General features: G+C 38.2%; 2 protein-coding genes across 7 annotated transcripts in view; one reads left to right on the forward strand and one right to left on the reverse strand.

Annotated features, from left to right (window-relative positions):
• Nucleotides 1-4,349, forward strand: part of LOC119731761 (DNA ligase 3-like) — a 41,229-nt gene extending 36,880 nt beyond the window's left edge. For 4 of the 5 annotated variants that reach the window (XM_038205011.1, XM_038205012.1, XM_038205013.1 and 1 more), the window contains exons 18-20: nucleotides 1,189-1,269; nucleotides 2,479-2,637; nucleotides 3,645-3,762. In XM_038205011.1, the coding sequence (XP_038060939.1) occupies nucleotides 1,189-1,269; nucleotides 2,479-2,637; nucleotides 3,645-3,752 (348 nt within the window). In that variant the 3' untranslated portion in view covers nucleotides 3,753-3,762. Of the gene's footprint in view, nucleotides 1-1,188; nucleotides 1,270-2,478; nucleotides 2,638-3,644 lie in introns of all 5 variants that reach the window. The other variant, XM_038205015.1, reaches the window with a different exon arrangement.
• Nucleotides 4,350-6,046: 1,697 nt separating this feature from the next.
• LOC119731763 (F-actin-capping protein subunit beta-like) lies at nucleotides 6,047-16,039 on the reverse strand. Of its 2 annotated transcripts, XM_038205017.1 has the most exons (10): nucleotides 15,907-16,039; nucleotides 13,458-13,553; nucleotides 12,332-12,453; nucleotides 12,087-12,200; nucleotides 11,577-11,718; nucleotides 10,493-10,555; nucleotides 10,200-10,319; nucleotides 9,768-9,844; nucleotides 9,443-9,527; nucleotides 8,688-8,821 (listed from the first exon to the last, which is right to left on the reverse strand). In XM_038205017.1, the coding sequence occupies exons 1-9, from the start codon at nucleotides 15,907-15,909 to the stop codon at nucleotides 9,443-9,445; spliced, it is 822 nt and encodes a 273-aa protein (XP_038060945.1). In that variant the 5' UTR covers nucleotides 15,910-16,039; the 3' UTR covers nucleotides 8,688-8,821. The 2 variants fall into 2 exon arrangements, with proteins under 2 accessions (XP_038060944.1, XP_038060945.1); XM_038205016.1 differs by lacking the exon at nucleotides 9,443-9,527 and having other exon boundaries at nucleotides 6,047-8,821; nucleotides 15,907-16,038.
• Between the last annotated feature and the right edge of the window lie 622 nt (nucleotides 16,040-16,661).

Consider the following 16,661-nt stretch of genomic DNA (forward strand, 5'->3'; position numbering starts at 1 on the left):
ATGTTTATTACTGCGGCGTTCCATTGTATATGGCTCTCTCACTGACACGCATGACCCAGCCTGCATTCGGATATCAGAAAGTCAACGTCGCCATTGTAGTAGGCAAAGATCTATGGCTCCTCGCGTGGTAGGTATTGGGCAAGCTGGGCAAGCTATCAAAGCTGTGATGGATTGCAAAAACTGTGAGTAAAACACAGCCAACACTGCAAATTTGATAAAGCATTCACGGATATTTTACGTGGTAGTCACATAGTACTTTGACATCATGAGATTTTACCTAATAAATAATGCCCTAAATTGAAACTTTTGGGTCCAGCTGATTTTATATAAACTTAAATCTAGCTTTGCTATTATTTTCTGGTCGTGTCACTTAATAAGCTGGTCCTCAAACGTGCTCAACAATATGGCTCGTAAGTCTGTGGAAACTTAAAGCTGTTTCACAAGACAATTTTCAGTTCTGTGATTATTAGAGCAATGGAAAAAGTTTGCCCAAGATTTTTAGACTTCCAACACCAAGTTACTGCCACTTTCCTGAAAGGTCTCTCCAAAATGGGATAGGCAAGTCCTAAAAATTAAGAAGGACTTTAAATACCCATCTAACTGTTTATTCTTTTTTCTTTAAATGTGAGGCGTTTTGGCAAAATGATACGGAGCTTGGCACAGGCCGAGGTAGAAACAAATTATGCAAAAAATGAATGGGGGTGAATTTTTTTTCGATTTTCAGACATATTGATATTTGTAACCTTTGTTATGTCTACTACACATTATTTTTAAAAAAATATTTAAAAATCGTGCAATGAAAGTGTTTTTATGGCAAATAATATGAATCTTACATTTTCAAAACTCAAAACTCTTGGTCTTTTTCTCAGTATTTTATATTTTTGACATCACGATAAATGCAAACTTTAAAATCCATTTCTCAATGGGACTTCCAATTGAAATGCAACAAACAGTAGAATTATATTTTTTTTTTTAATAATCACAAACCCTGATTTCGAACTCTGCCCAGTTCTGTCACATTTTGCCAGAACGCCACACAAATGTTCCAGAAACATTGTAAATATTATTTACAGGTTGAATTTTTTTTTAATCCGTTTTGCAAGACCTGATCATGGAATTGAAAGAAATCCCTTTATTTTGTGGATTTTTGATTTTTGTATTTGTTTTTTCTTCATTACTGTGCTGTAGATACAAGCAACAAGTCCCGCTAAGGCTAGCTCAGTCGCTACGACCAGTACGGCAAAACCGAGCACGCACAGCCCAATTAAGGTGTGTAGAACCATAAATCGTGTCAAATCTAACCAAAACAAAGACACATTTTCTCTGAGTGTTCCCTGATTGTTATTTCCCAGCTCTTCATCATTGCTGATGCTGCCAGCATCGTAGCTTTGGTCAAGGCGTTCGTCATTATTCAACCGCACGCGGTAAACGATCGGCGGCATATCTTCGCTGTGCAGTGCATTAAAAACACAGCGCGAACCGCGACCTCATGCAGCCACTATTTTATGCAAATCATTTGGATCCAGACGAACGCCTTGGTCCAATCGTCCGCGAAAGCTTATATTTTTCTTTATTTTGCGCTAGATTTCTAGCGCACGACCTCATGTGAATACAGATAAGTGTAGGCGGGGCTAATATGTGGAGTGTCCAATCACACCTTGGTAAATCACGACCTCATGCAGCCACTATTTTATGCAAATTATTTAGATCCAGATGAATGCCTTGGTCCAATCGTCCGTGAAAGCTTATGTTTTTCTTTATTTTACGCTAGACTTCCAGCACTCGACCTTATATGCAAATACAGATAAGTGTAGGCGGGGCTAATATGTGGAGTGTCCAATCACACCTTGGTAAATCATGACGTCATCAAATCATTTGCAGCTATTCGCCCTTGCGGACGTGTCAGAAACCACATTTTTTGTGCATTGGTGCTGTGTATAATGTGAGACATCGACACACAACGTGTGTGTATGTATTATGTACAGTACATGTCTCGCCAGTACCGTTCGCTAACTACATGTATAGTATGCAAGTTTCCACGCAATGATCAACCAAGAAGAAAACGACTTTTAAGGTCAGCTTAGGCTATTAGCATAATGACCACCACCCCAAAACCTCACATGGACGATTGAACCAAGGCTTTTGTCTGGATCCAAATGATTTGCATAAATAGTGGCCGCATGAGGTCGCGGTTCGCGCTGTATTTTGAATGCACTGCTTAGCGAGGATATGCCGCCGATCGTTAACCGCTTACGGACGAAAAATGACGAACGCCTTGACCAAGGCTACCAACATCGTGACATTGGGTATGATCCAAACAGGTTTAAAAGCTTCTGACTAATGCCATTGTATATAGACTGGCCAATTTGAAATAGAATCCAGTCTCGAGCTAAGACTACGGTGGACCGTTGAGGAACCCTTATTTGTAATATTAGAAATATTGAACAAATTTTTTTCCTTTTGCTAATGTTATTCTAGGGACTTGCCAACATCTTCTCTGGTGTGTCCATTTACATGCCGAAGACAATCGCCGATTATTACAAACTGAAACGCTACGTCGTCGCGTATGACGGAGACGTGCTGACGGAATTCAACAAGGCAAACGCAACGCACTTCGTGATTGACGAAAAGGCCGAGGTGGGTATATATCCTTTGTTGTGCAAAATTTTACTTCTTAATATTAATGTTTCGTGTTCATACTGGTGAGTGTATAATGTGCATTTGTAAATTAATATGAAGCAATTGTTCATGTAAGTGTTAAGAATATAATGTCAGGTGGCGTTTAAATAGTCGTTTAACAGAAAACAACATTGTTATACATAAATTCCCTCCACATATATATTTTTTTGGAAGTCATGCACGACAGATATCATTTGCAACAAGTTTTTTGTGTGTGAAGCAATTATTTTTTAACACATTCTGCATGTACACCAGATGCACAAAGCAGAACAAAATATTCTACAAATTTAGTACCGGTTTCTCACAATGGCTACAATTGTTTGGGGGGAGGGTGACGATACACATATTTAAAAAAAAAAGACGGAAAATTAAATGTTAGCACCGTCGATATATCGATATTACCCAATTATTCGATATTATTTTGATATCGATATTGATGATGGCAATTGTTTAATCATATTGAATACCGACATTTTCGATATTGAGGAATGATATTGAAAATGCGTCAGATTATCGTCAAAATAAATGTCCCATTTGTGCTTTTACTTTGTGTTTAACATTTGCTGTCTAATGAAATAAAACTTGGCGGCAACTTGTGCTTGTCACTCAAAAAAAAAAAATTGCGAAATTCCAAGCGGCATCGCTTTGTGCTCTGCGTTCACTGGAATTCGCGGTCTCCCAAATGTAAAACCTCAAAAGAAACCAGCCATTCTGGACAAACTGTCAGTGCTGAGATTTGTTTTAAAAAGTTTGAGCAATATGCTGCAGAGAAAGCCGTGGAAAATTGGGAAGTGAGATTGTTTTTTTATTTTTTTTTTAAATCAAAGTGTCATCTTTATGGTCTTTAACTTTTTACATGGGATAATCGATATATCGAATATAATGTTTGTAGTGCGATTTTAATACAAAACCAAAAGTGACATTTTCCGTTATTTTGTTGAAATTGTTTTTACCCGTTTCCATAGGAACAGGAGGCCACCCCACCCGGAAAAATTGCGGTCACACCCGCTTGGATCTGGGAATGCGTCAAGCAGAAGAAGATTCTGCCCGCGGCCAAGTTTGCTCCAAAATGAGGAAACGAAACTGCAATAATTATTTCCAAGAAAGATTTTCTGTGAGTTAGATACACAGTAATCCAATTCAAAGTCTGCATTAAAATTAAACCTTTCATTTTATGAAATAATGCCAAAATACAATTTTATATTAGATTTCATTTTTTTTGGTACTAGCTATCCGAAAATGAGAATATGAAATATTCATTTTTTAAACATGTATGAATATATGCATGACGAGTGAAAAATAATGACTGTCAAATTTTTGAAGCTTGTGTACTTAATTTTTGTGTTGATTTGTTTTATGTTTATTTTTGTATTTAGTTGTCTGAACTCATTTTCCACCTTAGAAGAAGTGCATTGGTAAAACTATGTTTTCTTTCACTAGGACCATAAGGTAAACCAAGTTTTGTTTTTGTTTTCCTTAAAGATGCATACCCCATGCTCTTCCCAAAATTGATATTTTTTTCCCCTCCTTACAAATTTTCAGTTGGTATGTTTTGGTTTTAACGAAAAACCTATTTCATTCCGATTTTGGGCGTCTGAAATTCTCTAAAATATGGGTTTCATTTAGCGCACAAATGAACCCTGTTTGGGAGAGCCGAATTATGTCTGGCAGCCAACATTTCGAATTTTTTTAGGAAATATTTAAATGACTAAAACGTCACTGGATTTTTTTCTGTCAATGTTTCGTTCAAAAGTAAACGACTTTGATATTGCTAGGAAAATAGCAATGGAAAAACAAATCTATTTTTCGAGGTGAAACTCAAAATAGCCACGGGGAATGCGTCTTTAAATATATGTGATGCGATCAAGCTAAATGAGTCGTTTGTTGGGAACTTCATTTGGAGATACAGGCCAAAATAGGGCCACTTTATCACATCACTTCACATTTCTTGGTGTTCCGACTTCCATAATTTTTGAACTAAAGATGGTACCAGCATGCGGTTTTCACAGCAGTAATGCTGAGATTGTGCTCTTTTCAAATCTGTTAAAAAAAAAATAATTGACCAGGGTCGACAAACGACTCATTTAGCTTGATTGCATCCCATATGCAGAGTATACAAAATGAATTACTACTAAAACTATAGAGGTCAAAGGCCTTTTTGTATGAACTTAAATATTGTTTAGAACTATTTTTATTATAAATATTTTTTGCTTGATTAACTGTTTCTAGGCATGAATAACAGATTGAACAAGTTGCGATCTAAAAATGATGTAGCAACGTGACCAGAACTCGAAAATGAAATCTCTTGCAAGAATTGGTCGAAGTCTGAATTTTCTCCATTCCTCAGGCAAGTAGTTGAGAGATTTAGTTTATTTTGTTGACAAAATATTGCAGTTTGTAACAGGATTTAGTTATTGCTTGACATAAATTTACATGTAGTTGTAATAGGGATGTCATAGACCTACATATACGACAGAAAAGAGTTATATAGTACGTACCACAGAGCCCTTTAATACCACGGCTTTGAATCTTAGCTGGTTTAATCCTCCTGCTATTTAAACAGTCACAGACAGTCAAAATTCACTTCCACTTCCCCTGCTATACTTTTAACAAAGGCTAGTCACCAGCAGTCAGATCATTTGTTAAGCAAGCACTGTGACTAGTCAAACTGGGTCAACAGACAAAGCAGGCAAGTTGTGGTCACAGCTGTTTTATCACTCACCCCGAGTCAAAGCATAGCTGTATCAGGTTACATAAACAGTCACAGCCAGTCAATCCTGCTTTTTATGTAGGCTGGGAATTCTTAACTGTTGAAAACAGTCACTTGTTTGATTTTGACTGAAAGGACAACTTGGCACACAATGTTTGCATAGGAGGGTTAAGGGCCAACAAAAATTTTCTCAAGTCGAGATATCTTACGAGATAAAAATTGTAAGGTTAAAAAACATTTGATTTTTCAGGTTAAAAAAAGGCTCAATTAAATTCCTAATGCACTATATTTCAAATTAATTTATACCCTGTCCCCACAGAAAATCAGTATCCCAACAGATAATTTTTCATATATTTTGCAATAAATGTACTTAATTTTTAAAAAGAAATATCCCCTGCAAGTAGCCAATATTTTGTAATATAAACATTTGATTTTTCAGGTTAAAAAAAGGCTCAATTAAATTCCTAATGCACTATTTTTCAAATTAATTTATACCCTGTCCCCACAGAAAATCAGTATCCCAACAGATAATTTGTCATATATTTTGCAATAAATGTACTTAATTTTTAAAAAGAAATATCCACTGCAAGTAGCCAATTTTTGTAATAATTTCAATAAAAAAGAACACCACAAATCCATAAATGAGAACACATTTCGTTTGGTTTGCTTTCCTTTATTTATAACAAAAAGTTGTCATCCCATTTGACTCTTTTTTTGAGTAACATGAAAATTTTTTAAACAAAACAGTTTTGCAAAACGTCATCAAATTTTCCTTGTTGTCATTGCTGTTTTTTTTTTACACTCATAATATTTATTACAGGAATCTTTCTGAAAGATACTTCAAATAAAAAACTAAATTTTGCAAAAATTAAAACGCAAACGATATTACAATTTTACATAAATTGTTGAAAATTTGCAAAGTTTCGGATAGATTTTGTTGGCAGAATCTACAATGACTTGTTTATCTTGCACAAAGTAGCCATTTTGAAATGCGTAATGCTACAATAAACAGGCTAGTATATCGGCAAAAAAAACACAGAGTTAAAAAAAAAAGCAATATTTTACAGTTTCTACAGCCCTGATGTTGGGAAAGTGTAACCGTTACAGTCGACTCGCGTTAGTACAAACTCTGTTAATACAAATTCTGGTTATAACAAACATAAAGCCTTGGTCCCGACTGTGCATTTATGTACACAATGAATGGGACTGATGTTCCTCTTAATACAAAATTCTGATATAACAAACAACTTGGCTAGGTCCGAACGAGTTGGTATTAACGAGACTCGACTGTATTTTACAAAAATCAATGTTACATATCGCAAAATGCTCTGTGAATATTTAAACCCTACACTGCAACGCAAAAGAAATTTAACCCATAACCGAATCCGAGATGTGGTACGCATAACAGAAAATGTATAGTAAGTAGGGCCGTCCTAAATATACCGAATAGTCAAATATTCGAGCCTCAACCAAATATTTGAAAACAAAAACAACTACACACATACACACGACTGTGATGCTATATTATCGTAAAGTTGCAACGCTTTATGCCACTTTTTTGTCGACAGTAACTTTTTTTGTCAACGACGGTACATTGTTCACATCCTTTCAGCAGGTTAAAGCCCTTGACGGAACTTTATAAACTACTTGCTGCAAAACACTCCAGTGCCCCATATCGATCGCCGCACGCAAATTTTCACGCGCTCTGCATGCAATTATTTACCAGCGCAGCACGCACCTACAGGTGGCAGTTTCAAATATCCGAATATTCAGTCGAACGCAGTTTCGAGTAAACAGATACTGAATTATCCGAAATGAACAGCCCTAATAGTAAGTTGACATTGCAAAGTTTAAAAAGCCTTTTACTACAGAAAATAAAGGTGTCGGAATTTGTCGTGCATTATCTGAAAGATTTGTTTCGTATCTGACCCCAAAACTACAGGACCAGTTTGCACGGCACTATTCAAAAGTAGGTCTCAAAATTAATGTAAATTTCAGCAGAAGTGTTCTGCTTAAAATACAACTGCAGTGAAAATGAATTTGTTTTAGTGTTGGGACAGTTTTTCTTCAAGAAATGTTTTTGCAATATTTTTGCTGAATCTTTGTACTGCTTAATTCATTGTAAAGCGAATGTTTCTTTTTTTTTTCAAAAACTCTCATGATCTGCGCATTGCAATGAAATTGAAGCCGAAACAACAATATAAAAGCATGTGTAAGCCCTCAATCAACGCAAGGGTTAACAAACTTAAGTCTTTGCAAGAAACATGCAACACATTTTACAACGCATTGAAATACAGTGCAAAATTGGAACTTGTCGTTCGCTTTATCATAAAGTGCAGTACATGTAGTATAAGTAACCAAAAGTCATTCATAAGGCCATAATGGGTTACAATACCAGTACATGTATATTTCCTCATTGGTTTTCCTGCAAGATACTAGCAATATTATATTTTTTTTGTACCACTTTCCCTCATTTGGAAGAAATATAGACCTACACATGCCATAATTTTTTCCATTGCAATTTTCATCCAAAAAAAAAAAAGGAAACGATTTTACTCTAGGATCGAGAGCGCAAAATACACAATTAAACTAAATATCCACTTTCTTAATCCATATTTTTTTTGGTAAACAAAAAACGATCTTCAAATCACATGATTTTTTTTTCCTTTCTACATTTACACGGTTAATAATATAAACACAAGGCTTTAATAACGAGTTAGTAATGCAATTAACCATATTTTTTTTTGCAAGCCTGTAAAAGGCAATTGAAAGGCATTACGAAAAAAAAATTTACTCAAAAATGTAAATTTTAAAAGAAGTATCGTTTTCAATGCTTGGAATGAATTCTAAATCATTTGTTCTACTGCCAATTTTTTCTCTCATATTCCTACAGGTAAATACAATTTTTATAGTGAAACTTTAGCCTTCATGTGACAGTGGGGTATGTGTATATAAAAAATGAATAAATACAAGCCTTTCATGAAACAACTAATATATATCTTCCAAACCCAAAATTGCTCCAAAACTGTTTGAAAATTTGATAAAATCCCCTCTGAATTGTTTTAAACCAACAGAAACATGTATTCAGTGTCGGCAATTTAACATCTGTTGAAAACGAAGCGTATGCATAAAAAAATCATACCTCAAAAAAATAATTGGGTGTTCACCAATGTTGATCAATAGCGCCCTCACTGTCTGTGCACAAATGTGATAGCCAATGCATATTCATATCCATAAACCCCTCCCCTTTCTGAAACTCCACCCTAATATCCCCCTTCTCTTAGAGACCTATCGAGTATAATAACATAAATCGCAAGGACGATGCTGGTTTAGGAGGGATGACGCACCTATTTTTGGCGACTCTGGAGGTTTTGTAACAATTCCTTGGCTAGCTGCTGTTGTTGACCCTTGGCGTTTAAGCTTCCCACGCTCCTGACAAAAAACAAATTGTGTAATATTGGGTTATTGCCCTTCATGATGGAACCCTTTAACCACTTCGCGCCGGGATTATTTTGACAGTGACCAGACCCAGGCGCGGAATTGTTTTTCACAAAACTCGATGCCAGACGGGTTCAGGCCGTCATCTGCGGGTAGCACACCCTGATATTTCCGGCCTTGCTCGCTGCGAGCGGGTCACTTGACAGATATTTCCGGCCCCGCTCGTTGTGTGTTTATCCGTCATCCGTTCCGAATACCGCGAAACCTTTGCGTGTATACACGGCCTCCGACATGAACTGGTTAAGCACAGAGATGTATACTAAAACTTGGTTCTTACAAAACCTCAAGAGTCGCCAAAAATAGGTCATCCCCTAAACCAGTATTTGTGCATAAAACAAAAAAATATTTTTAAAAACCCAAACAATTCTGTGGTGTTCACCAAGGTTGATATATACGCCCTCAATCGTCGGTGCGCAATTTAGATGGCCAATGCATATTCATGTCCATAAACCCCTCCCCTAACTCCACCCCTAAAATCCCCCTTCTCTTACAGACTTATCGAGTGTAATAACATAAATCGCATGGATGATGCTGGTTCAGGGGGGGATGACGTACCTATTTTTGGCGACTCTGGAAGTTTTTTATCAATTCGTTGGCTATCTGCTTTTGTTGATCCATGGCGTTTAAGCTACCAACGCTCCTAACATTACACAAATAAAATACGATTTTTTTTTAATAATGGGTTTTGCCTTACACCACCATTTCATTAACACTTAGTGTTTTCTGAGGGTTTTTGAGAAAAAAATTTATCCCTATGTTGTGATTTTTAAAATCCATGACGGAACCCTCGAAGCGTGAATATGTTTTCTAAAAATTGATTCAGCAGTTTGCTATACAGCATATCTGGTTATCGTGGCGCATAATTAAAACGGTCACTCACCTTAAATCGTTAATGATATCTCTTGTCTTTCCGAAGTAGATTTCATTGAGCGTAGTCCTCATCTTGTTCTCCATTTCCTTAAAAAATGAAGATGCAAATTATAAACGGTGATTTTACTCGGCACAAAAATCAATGCAAGATTCATTCGCGTGCATGTACTTTTTGATATTGTACAAACAAAAATTTAGTAACGGAATTTCAAACCCAATTTGTTCTTCATAGCGTCTGCGAGCAGCAAGAAAAAGTTAACAAAACATGTCTGCCGCCCCTGCAGCTCAAACGTAAATTAGAAACAAGTACCAAGCGGTACAACCCGCAGCGGTTCCACGACCGCGAATTTTGCAATGCAATGGGGCGTGATCTTGTTTCCTTTACAAGCGGCAATCGGTTCAACCGTTTGGGAAAAAATTATCGGAGCTTGTGGTACGATACCTCAATCATTTTGCCGATGTTGAAGATGTGGGGCGTGGCCTCACTCACGGCAGAATCTTTCTCCGCCTGTCGCGTCAGGCTCCCGCCCAGATTCATCGTCCCCGAACCACTCTTGTTGGTCTGTTGCGAACACAAATACAAAATTGTAAATCACGTCGAGGGTTTGCCGACATCTCTAAATGTCGTACATCTCTTCAATATCATTTCAAAAATCTTTAAATCTCTTGGTACATCAAAATTAAAGTCGGTAAGTGATCAAAAACAAAATTGGAAAAATATTTTGTGTCGCTTACCTGTAGCCACAGCATGACAGTGGACGTCAACTTGTAGTGTGCGTTGCGGCCGCTTGACTTGTCCTGAAACCAAAAATAAATGAACAAAATATTCACTACCAATTTTTACTTGCCACTACCGAATATTTATTATTATAATTGGAATAGTCAGTTGTTGTTTTGGTACAAATCTAAGGACAACTGTCGTAGTCATAATTAATGGTCAGAAGAACGGCTTGTTCTAACTACAAGAGAAAACTTGCATACATGTAGTTGATGTAGTAAGCACGCCCACACAGCTATGTCAACTTTCGATTGACTTGTGATTGGCATGAGATGGACTTGTGATTTACCTGCCATATACGTGAGACCAACTTGAAACCGACTCAAGATTGACTTCAGATTGGCTTTGTTTCGCTTGTGAATTGACACCAACTTGTGATTTCCTTGTGATTGGCCTGAGATTGAATTTTGATTTATTTCTGATCTACTTGTGATACATGTGTTTGTGATTGACTTGATATGGACTTGCGACTGTCTTATGATTGACTAGTGACTGTCTTGTGATGGACTGAAGACTGTCTTGTGATTGACTTGCGACTGTTTTGTGCTTGACTAGTGACTGTCTTGTGATTGACTTGCGACTGTTTTGTGCTTGACTAGTGACTGTCTTGTGATTGACTTGTGACTGTCTTGTGCTTGACTAGTGACTGTCTTGTGATTGACTAGTGACTGTCTTGTGATTGACTAGTGACTGTCTTGTGATTGACTTGCGACTGTCTTGTGCTTGACTAGTGACTGTCTTGTGATTGACTTGCGACTGTCTTGTGCTTGACTAGTGACTGTCTTGTGATTGACTAGTGACTGTCTTGTGATTGACTTGCGACTGTCTTGTGATGGACTGAAGACTGTCTTGTGATGGACTTGAGACTGTCTTGTGATTGACTTGCGACTTTGTTGTGATTGACGAGTGACTGTCTTGCAATTGACTTGCGACTGTCTTGTGATTGACTTCAGACTCTCTTGTGATTTACTCGCGAATGGCTTGTGATCCACTTTTGATCCACTTGTAACTAACTTGTGACGAACAAAACTCATAGCTTACCTGGACCTCAACCACATGAATGGAATCCCAGCATCCCTGGATGGTCTTCGACCCATCCCCAGCCTTCTTGATCAGGACGACCCCGGCAAAGCCGTGGTCCAGATCCCACAGGTAGACGGAAGACACGCCCCCTTCAAAGTACCTGCAGCATTGGAGAGAGAGCACAAAGGTGCCACTTACATCTGGTTCAGAAAAATTACTTCAAAACAAAAAACCCTTCCAGGATCCGGGAAGGGTTACGAAAAGTAGACGGCATTTTGCGACCACTTTTGAAGCCCCAATGGGATGGACACACTGCATGCGCGCATACATGTGCGCATGCGTATGGCGCGAAGTGCGCACGTTAATCTGAATGCACACAAACCTGTATCGTCTTTGCGTTAACGTGAGCGTCAGGCGCCATAAGTGATGTTTTCAAGATTCACTCCCAAATTGATTCTATGAAGAAATGCCCTGTGTTACCAATAAATATTCCGTCAGGGTTTTGTGGGAGATTTCTTTTTTACTCACAAGTCTCTGTAGGTATCAAAGGCAATGTTGGCTTCTATCTCCAGTTTGCGCAGCTTGTCCGAAGGGACAGCTCCGTCTTCAAGCGACGGGTCGTACTTGTTGCTCCACGGTGACCTGATTTTGAAAGAAATGTTCCGTAAATCCGGTGAGTGAAATGATTTTTTTTTATTAACAAATGTCATTGTGAATCATTGTGAATTTAATACAGCCTTCCCTCCCCCCCCCCCATTTTCTGCCCTACCCACCTGTAGGAATCCCCATCTCGGTTGTAGTCGCACAGAAGGTAGTCTTTGCCTGCCGAGCTGTCACGGGCGATTTTGAGGGGCTGATCCACGGACGACAGGAGGTCTTCACACAAATCCGGTACCTAAAAAGTACAGCACATGTGTCAAAGACAAGAGTTGTAAGTCGTCACAAATCATCGCAAGCTAATCACAACTCAATCACGAGTCAGTCACGAGTCAGTCACGAGTCAGTCACGAGTCAGTCACGAGTCAGTCACGAGTCAAACACGAGTCAAACACGAGTCAAACACGAGTCAAACACGAGTCAAACACGAGTCAAACACGAGTCAAACACGAGTCAAACACGAGTCAAACACGAGTCAAACACGAGTCAAACACGAGTCAATCACGAGTCAATCACGAGTCAATCACGAGTCAAACACCAGTCAAACACCAGTCAAACACCAGTCAATCACGAGTCAATCACGAGTCAAACACGAGTCAAACACGAGTCAAACACGAGTCAATCACGAGTCAAACACGAGTCAAACACGAGTCAAACACGAGTCAAACACGAGTCAAACATGAGTCAAACACGAGTCAAACACGAGTCAAACACGAGTCAAACACGAGTCAAACACGAGTCAAACACGAGTCAAACACGAGTCAAACACGAGTCAAACACGAGTCAAACACGAGTCAAACACAAGTCATCACACAAGTCATCACACAAGTCATCACACGTCCATCACGTTAATCACGAGTCAACCACATGCCAACTGCATATCAGTCACAAGTCAAGCACATGTCAATCTCAAGTCATCGTTAGTCGATCAGAAGTCAATCTCACATTACCGACGCGCATGCCATATGCAAATGCATTCAGGTCAGACATTTGTGTACGCATGTCGGACATAAGTCACGGCCGTGATTGGCTAAAAACATCATGGGTCATGACTTAGCGAAATCAGTCTTTTCACTGTTCCAGCCCTACTCCAGCCCCGAAACACAGATGTACGAGCGCCATTCAGTTCATTAGTTGCCATCAGTGAAATATCAGCCCCGCCCCCCATTTGCATGATGCCTAAAGAGCGCCCCCATTAGTCTCTGCGCTGACCCAACGCAAATTGGTCTTCACCACGCTTACCAAGTCTATAAGGTCACTGAGGTTCTTCTCAATTTCTTGCGGTGGAAGCCTTCTCATCAAGTCTAAGGCACAGTCCAGCTGTCTGTCCAGATCACCCTGACAAGGAAAAGAAAAGGCAGCAAAATGTACAATGTTAATTTGCATTAAAACATGTACATGTATGTATTTCATTTCCAGACTGAGAGAAGTTGAGTAACCCCCTCCCACCCCTTCCCATCCCCCCCCCCCAAAAAAAAATAAAATGCTGGATGCACCACAAAGTGATGAAGTTATGATAGTTTTGCCAAAATAATAATAATTTTTGGCCACATCACGTTGTGACTGATTACGACTCTAAGCACATGATATTAAATTAATTACTTCAAATTAATTTCTTCAGAATTATGCACCGGGAAGTGACGATATGTGATTTAAAGGTGGACAATAAAACTCAACCAAGGACATGTCCAAGGTTTTTGAAAATGTAGACCATTCATAAACATGGCTGTTCAACTCTGTAGAGATAATGTACACAAACATTGACGTGCATTTTTCAGAAAAATAAACCTCTGTCCACAAATATGAAGAATATTGATTCCTTTAAGTTGTAAATCGGGGAAAGGGACAAAAAGATGCTGTAATATTGGCTGTGCATTGATATTTGGAAATGGTTCCAGATAATGGGATCGGGTACCCGTAACCAACTTTACAAATTACTTTAACTTCTCGGACAATGAAAAAGAAAGGTTTTGAATGCCATTCATGGGAACTTTTCAAAATGAAAACCAGGCTACATGGGAAAACAAAACATATTTCACATTCCTGACGCTCGCGAAAGTTACACTTTACACCGTAAAGCTATATAGCTCACTGTACACACTTGTATCTTGCTGTATTGATGCTGTATTGTGGTAGTATTATGTACAGACCTTTATGAACAATCTGAACAGCAACTTCCGAGATTTGAACTTTGGGATTGGTTTTCTTTAACAGATACCCGAATACCCATGTTTGTTTTTCCCCCAATCAGGCATCTACTTACAATACTACCCGTAAACGACACCCCTATGCTTCAATTATTTTTTGCAGAAATGTGCATGCTCATGTACACAAACATGTACATGTACCCTACATGTACAACATGTTAAGTCCATAGGAAGTGCATACATATCAAAATACACTTCAACAAAGTTCCTGTTTTACTTCGTCACTTGTGTTTTCCTAAGCTCGTTACCATTTGTTTTTGTTTCCTTACAAAGAAAAACATGTTCAATAAATGTATGTCATGAACGTACATGTACAGTATTCAGACGAGTATGTCATGAATTACTTTGAAACCAAAGAATTGATTTAAGGAACTAATCTTGTAAATAATTTCAATCTTTGTTGCCTTGCTGTCTTTGAAAAACTGTAAATGAAACCCACAATGATATCTAGGGCCTAAGGGGAACATGACACAAACACCAAAGCTAATTCACAGTCACTGTACATTTTCTATTGAGGAAATAAATTTTAACAGAACCAGGAAGTGGATGACAGTCCACCATGATGGAACTAAAGGTCAAAATTTTAAAGGTACTTTCCACAAAATAATTATCAGGAATCATTGAAATTAAGTACAGAAATCACTGGACATCGACTAGTCCAGAAAAATATTTATTTGAATGAGTTTGGTCTTTGGCCAGGCCACGCATCTAAAAATCCACTATACTCTTGAGTTGAGCTAGTGTTGCAGCAACCAAAAAAATAACCACACAGCAACTTCTGTGATCTTGTTCAGAAAATGAGAAAATTAAGTGACAGATTGATTCCTTGTTTCCTGTACATTGTTGCTGAAATTGCAATTTGTTTTATTAAAAGGGGGAGGGGTCGAGTGTTGGTTGTTTGTTCATATTTTTTATCTTAATTTTTTTTTTTTAAGTTTGTGTTTACTAGTGAGTTGTGTACGGTTTAAGTACCAGAACCTTGGTCTAAAGCAACATTGTTGGTACAATGTACTGCTAGTTATTGCATATATTTAAATGTCCCTGTGTTTTATGTTGTTTATTCGCCGAACCAGGCCTTGCCCCACCCTCATTTGTACATTGCATGATTCATTTTCATGTAAAAAAAAAAAAAAATGGTGGAAAAGGGTATTGAGTCTCGACTATTTTTATGATTCTGTAAAGAATCAAACGTTTTTCCACTTACTCCATGTATAGGGGTAATTAATAACCAATTTTATTGCACGGGGAGATGATTTTATTCCATTAAAATCCTCATATTCCACACATTTTAGGTTAAAAAACACCGGACATTGCCCGTGTTTTTGACGAATTTAATGGCGCCCTCTATCGTCTCAGGTCGGTGATGCCACGGGCGGAGCCCATTCGCAAAAAACGCAGCGATATTTGCGCAAATTGCTCAGTTATTTTACGGACTACTTTGTTTTAGAGCACATCGAACACAGAAAAGGGCATCTGCGACTTACCATTGTTATTCAGATGATGCTGCCCGGAGTAAATAATGAGAAACCTGCGCCCAAAACTCGAAAGAAAACCACTTCACGTACGATTCCTTCCAAGATGGCGGACATCCGGGCATTTGTGACGTTTTCCTACGGGCTAAAAAATCTAGCCAATCAAAAGCCAGAGTCGTGACCAATCGCACCATATAAGGACACCTCATAAATGGCACTTTGAATAATAAAGTGAAGTTTCTTCCAGTTTGCAAATTGTGATTTCTTTGTATTTTCCTCTGATATTGTTTGGTGATTTAGCAATTGACACGTATTTTTCCGGGTTTTTTTATCGTCGTTGAATGTAAAATGAGAAACGTGGAAGTATGTGTGGCTTTGTAAAATAACACGTAACTAGCGTGGTGGTATTTTTTTTACAGCTACTCGGTAGTATGATAGGAGGCCGGGCAAAGAGTATTATCAAAATGATTTGATAAATTCCAAAATATTCTCAACTTGAATATAATATTTGCGCCATTTACCGGAGGGTTTTTGTCATATTTCTCTAGGACCTCCCCCCAGCGACAGGCACGCCCCTTTAGGACACTACACCTCCTTTTTAAACCCACTTCTGAGCTCGGCTTCGGCAACAAACTTCGAATCAGCACTCAAATCCTTTTTTTTTCCACACGACCATTTTAAGTAAAAACACTTCAAGGTTATATCTGATATTTGAGTATTCGATGTTCTCGAAACATAAAAGTGTACACCTTTCAATATTGAACATC

This window comes from Patiria miniata, unplaced genomic scaffold (assembly GCF_015706575.1).
Source record: "Patiria miniata isolate m_02_andy unplaced genomic scaffold, ASM1570657v1 HiC_scaffold_24, whole genome shotgun sequence".
In the NCBI taxonomy this organism is placed as follows: domain Eukaryota; kingdom Metazoa; phylum Echinodermata; class Asteroidea; order Valvatida; family Asterinidae; genus Patiria; species Patiria miniata.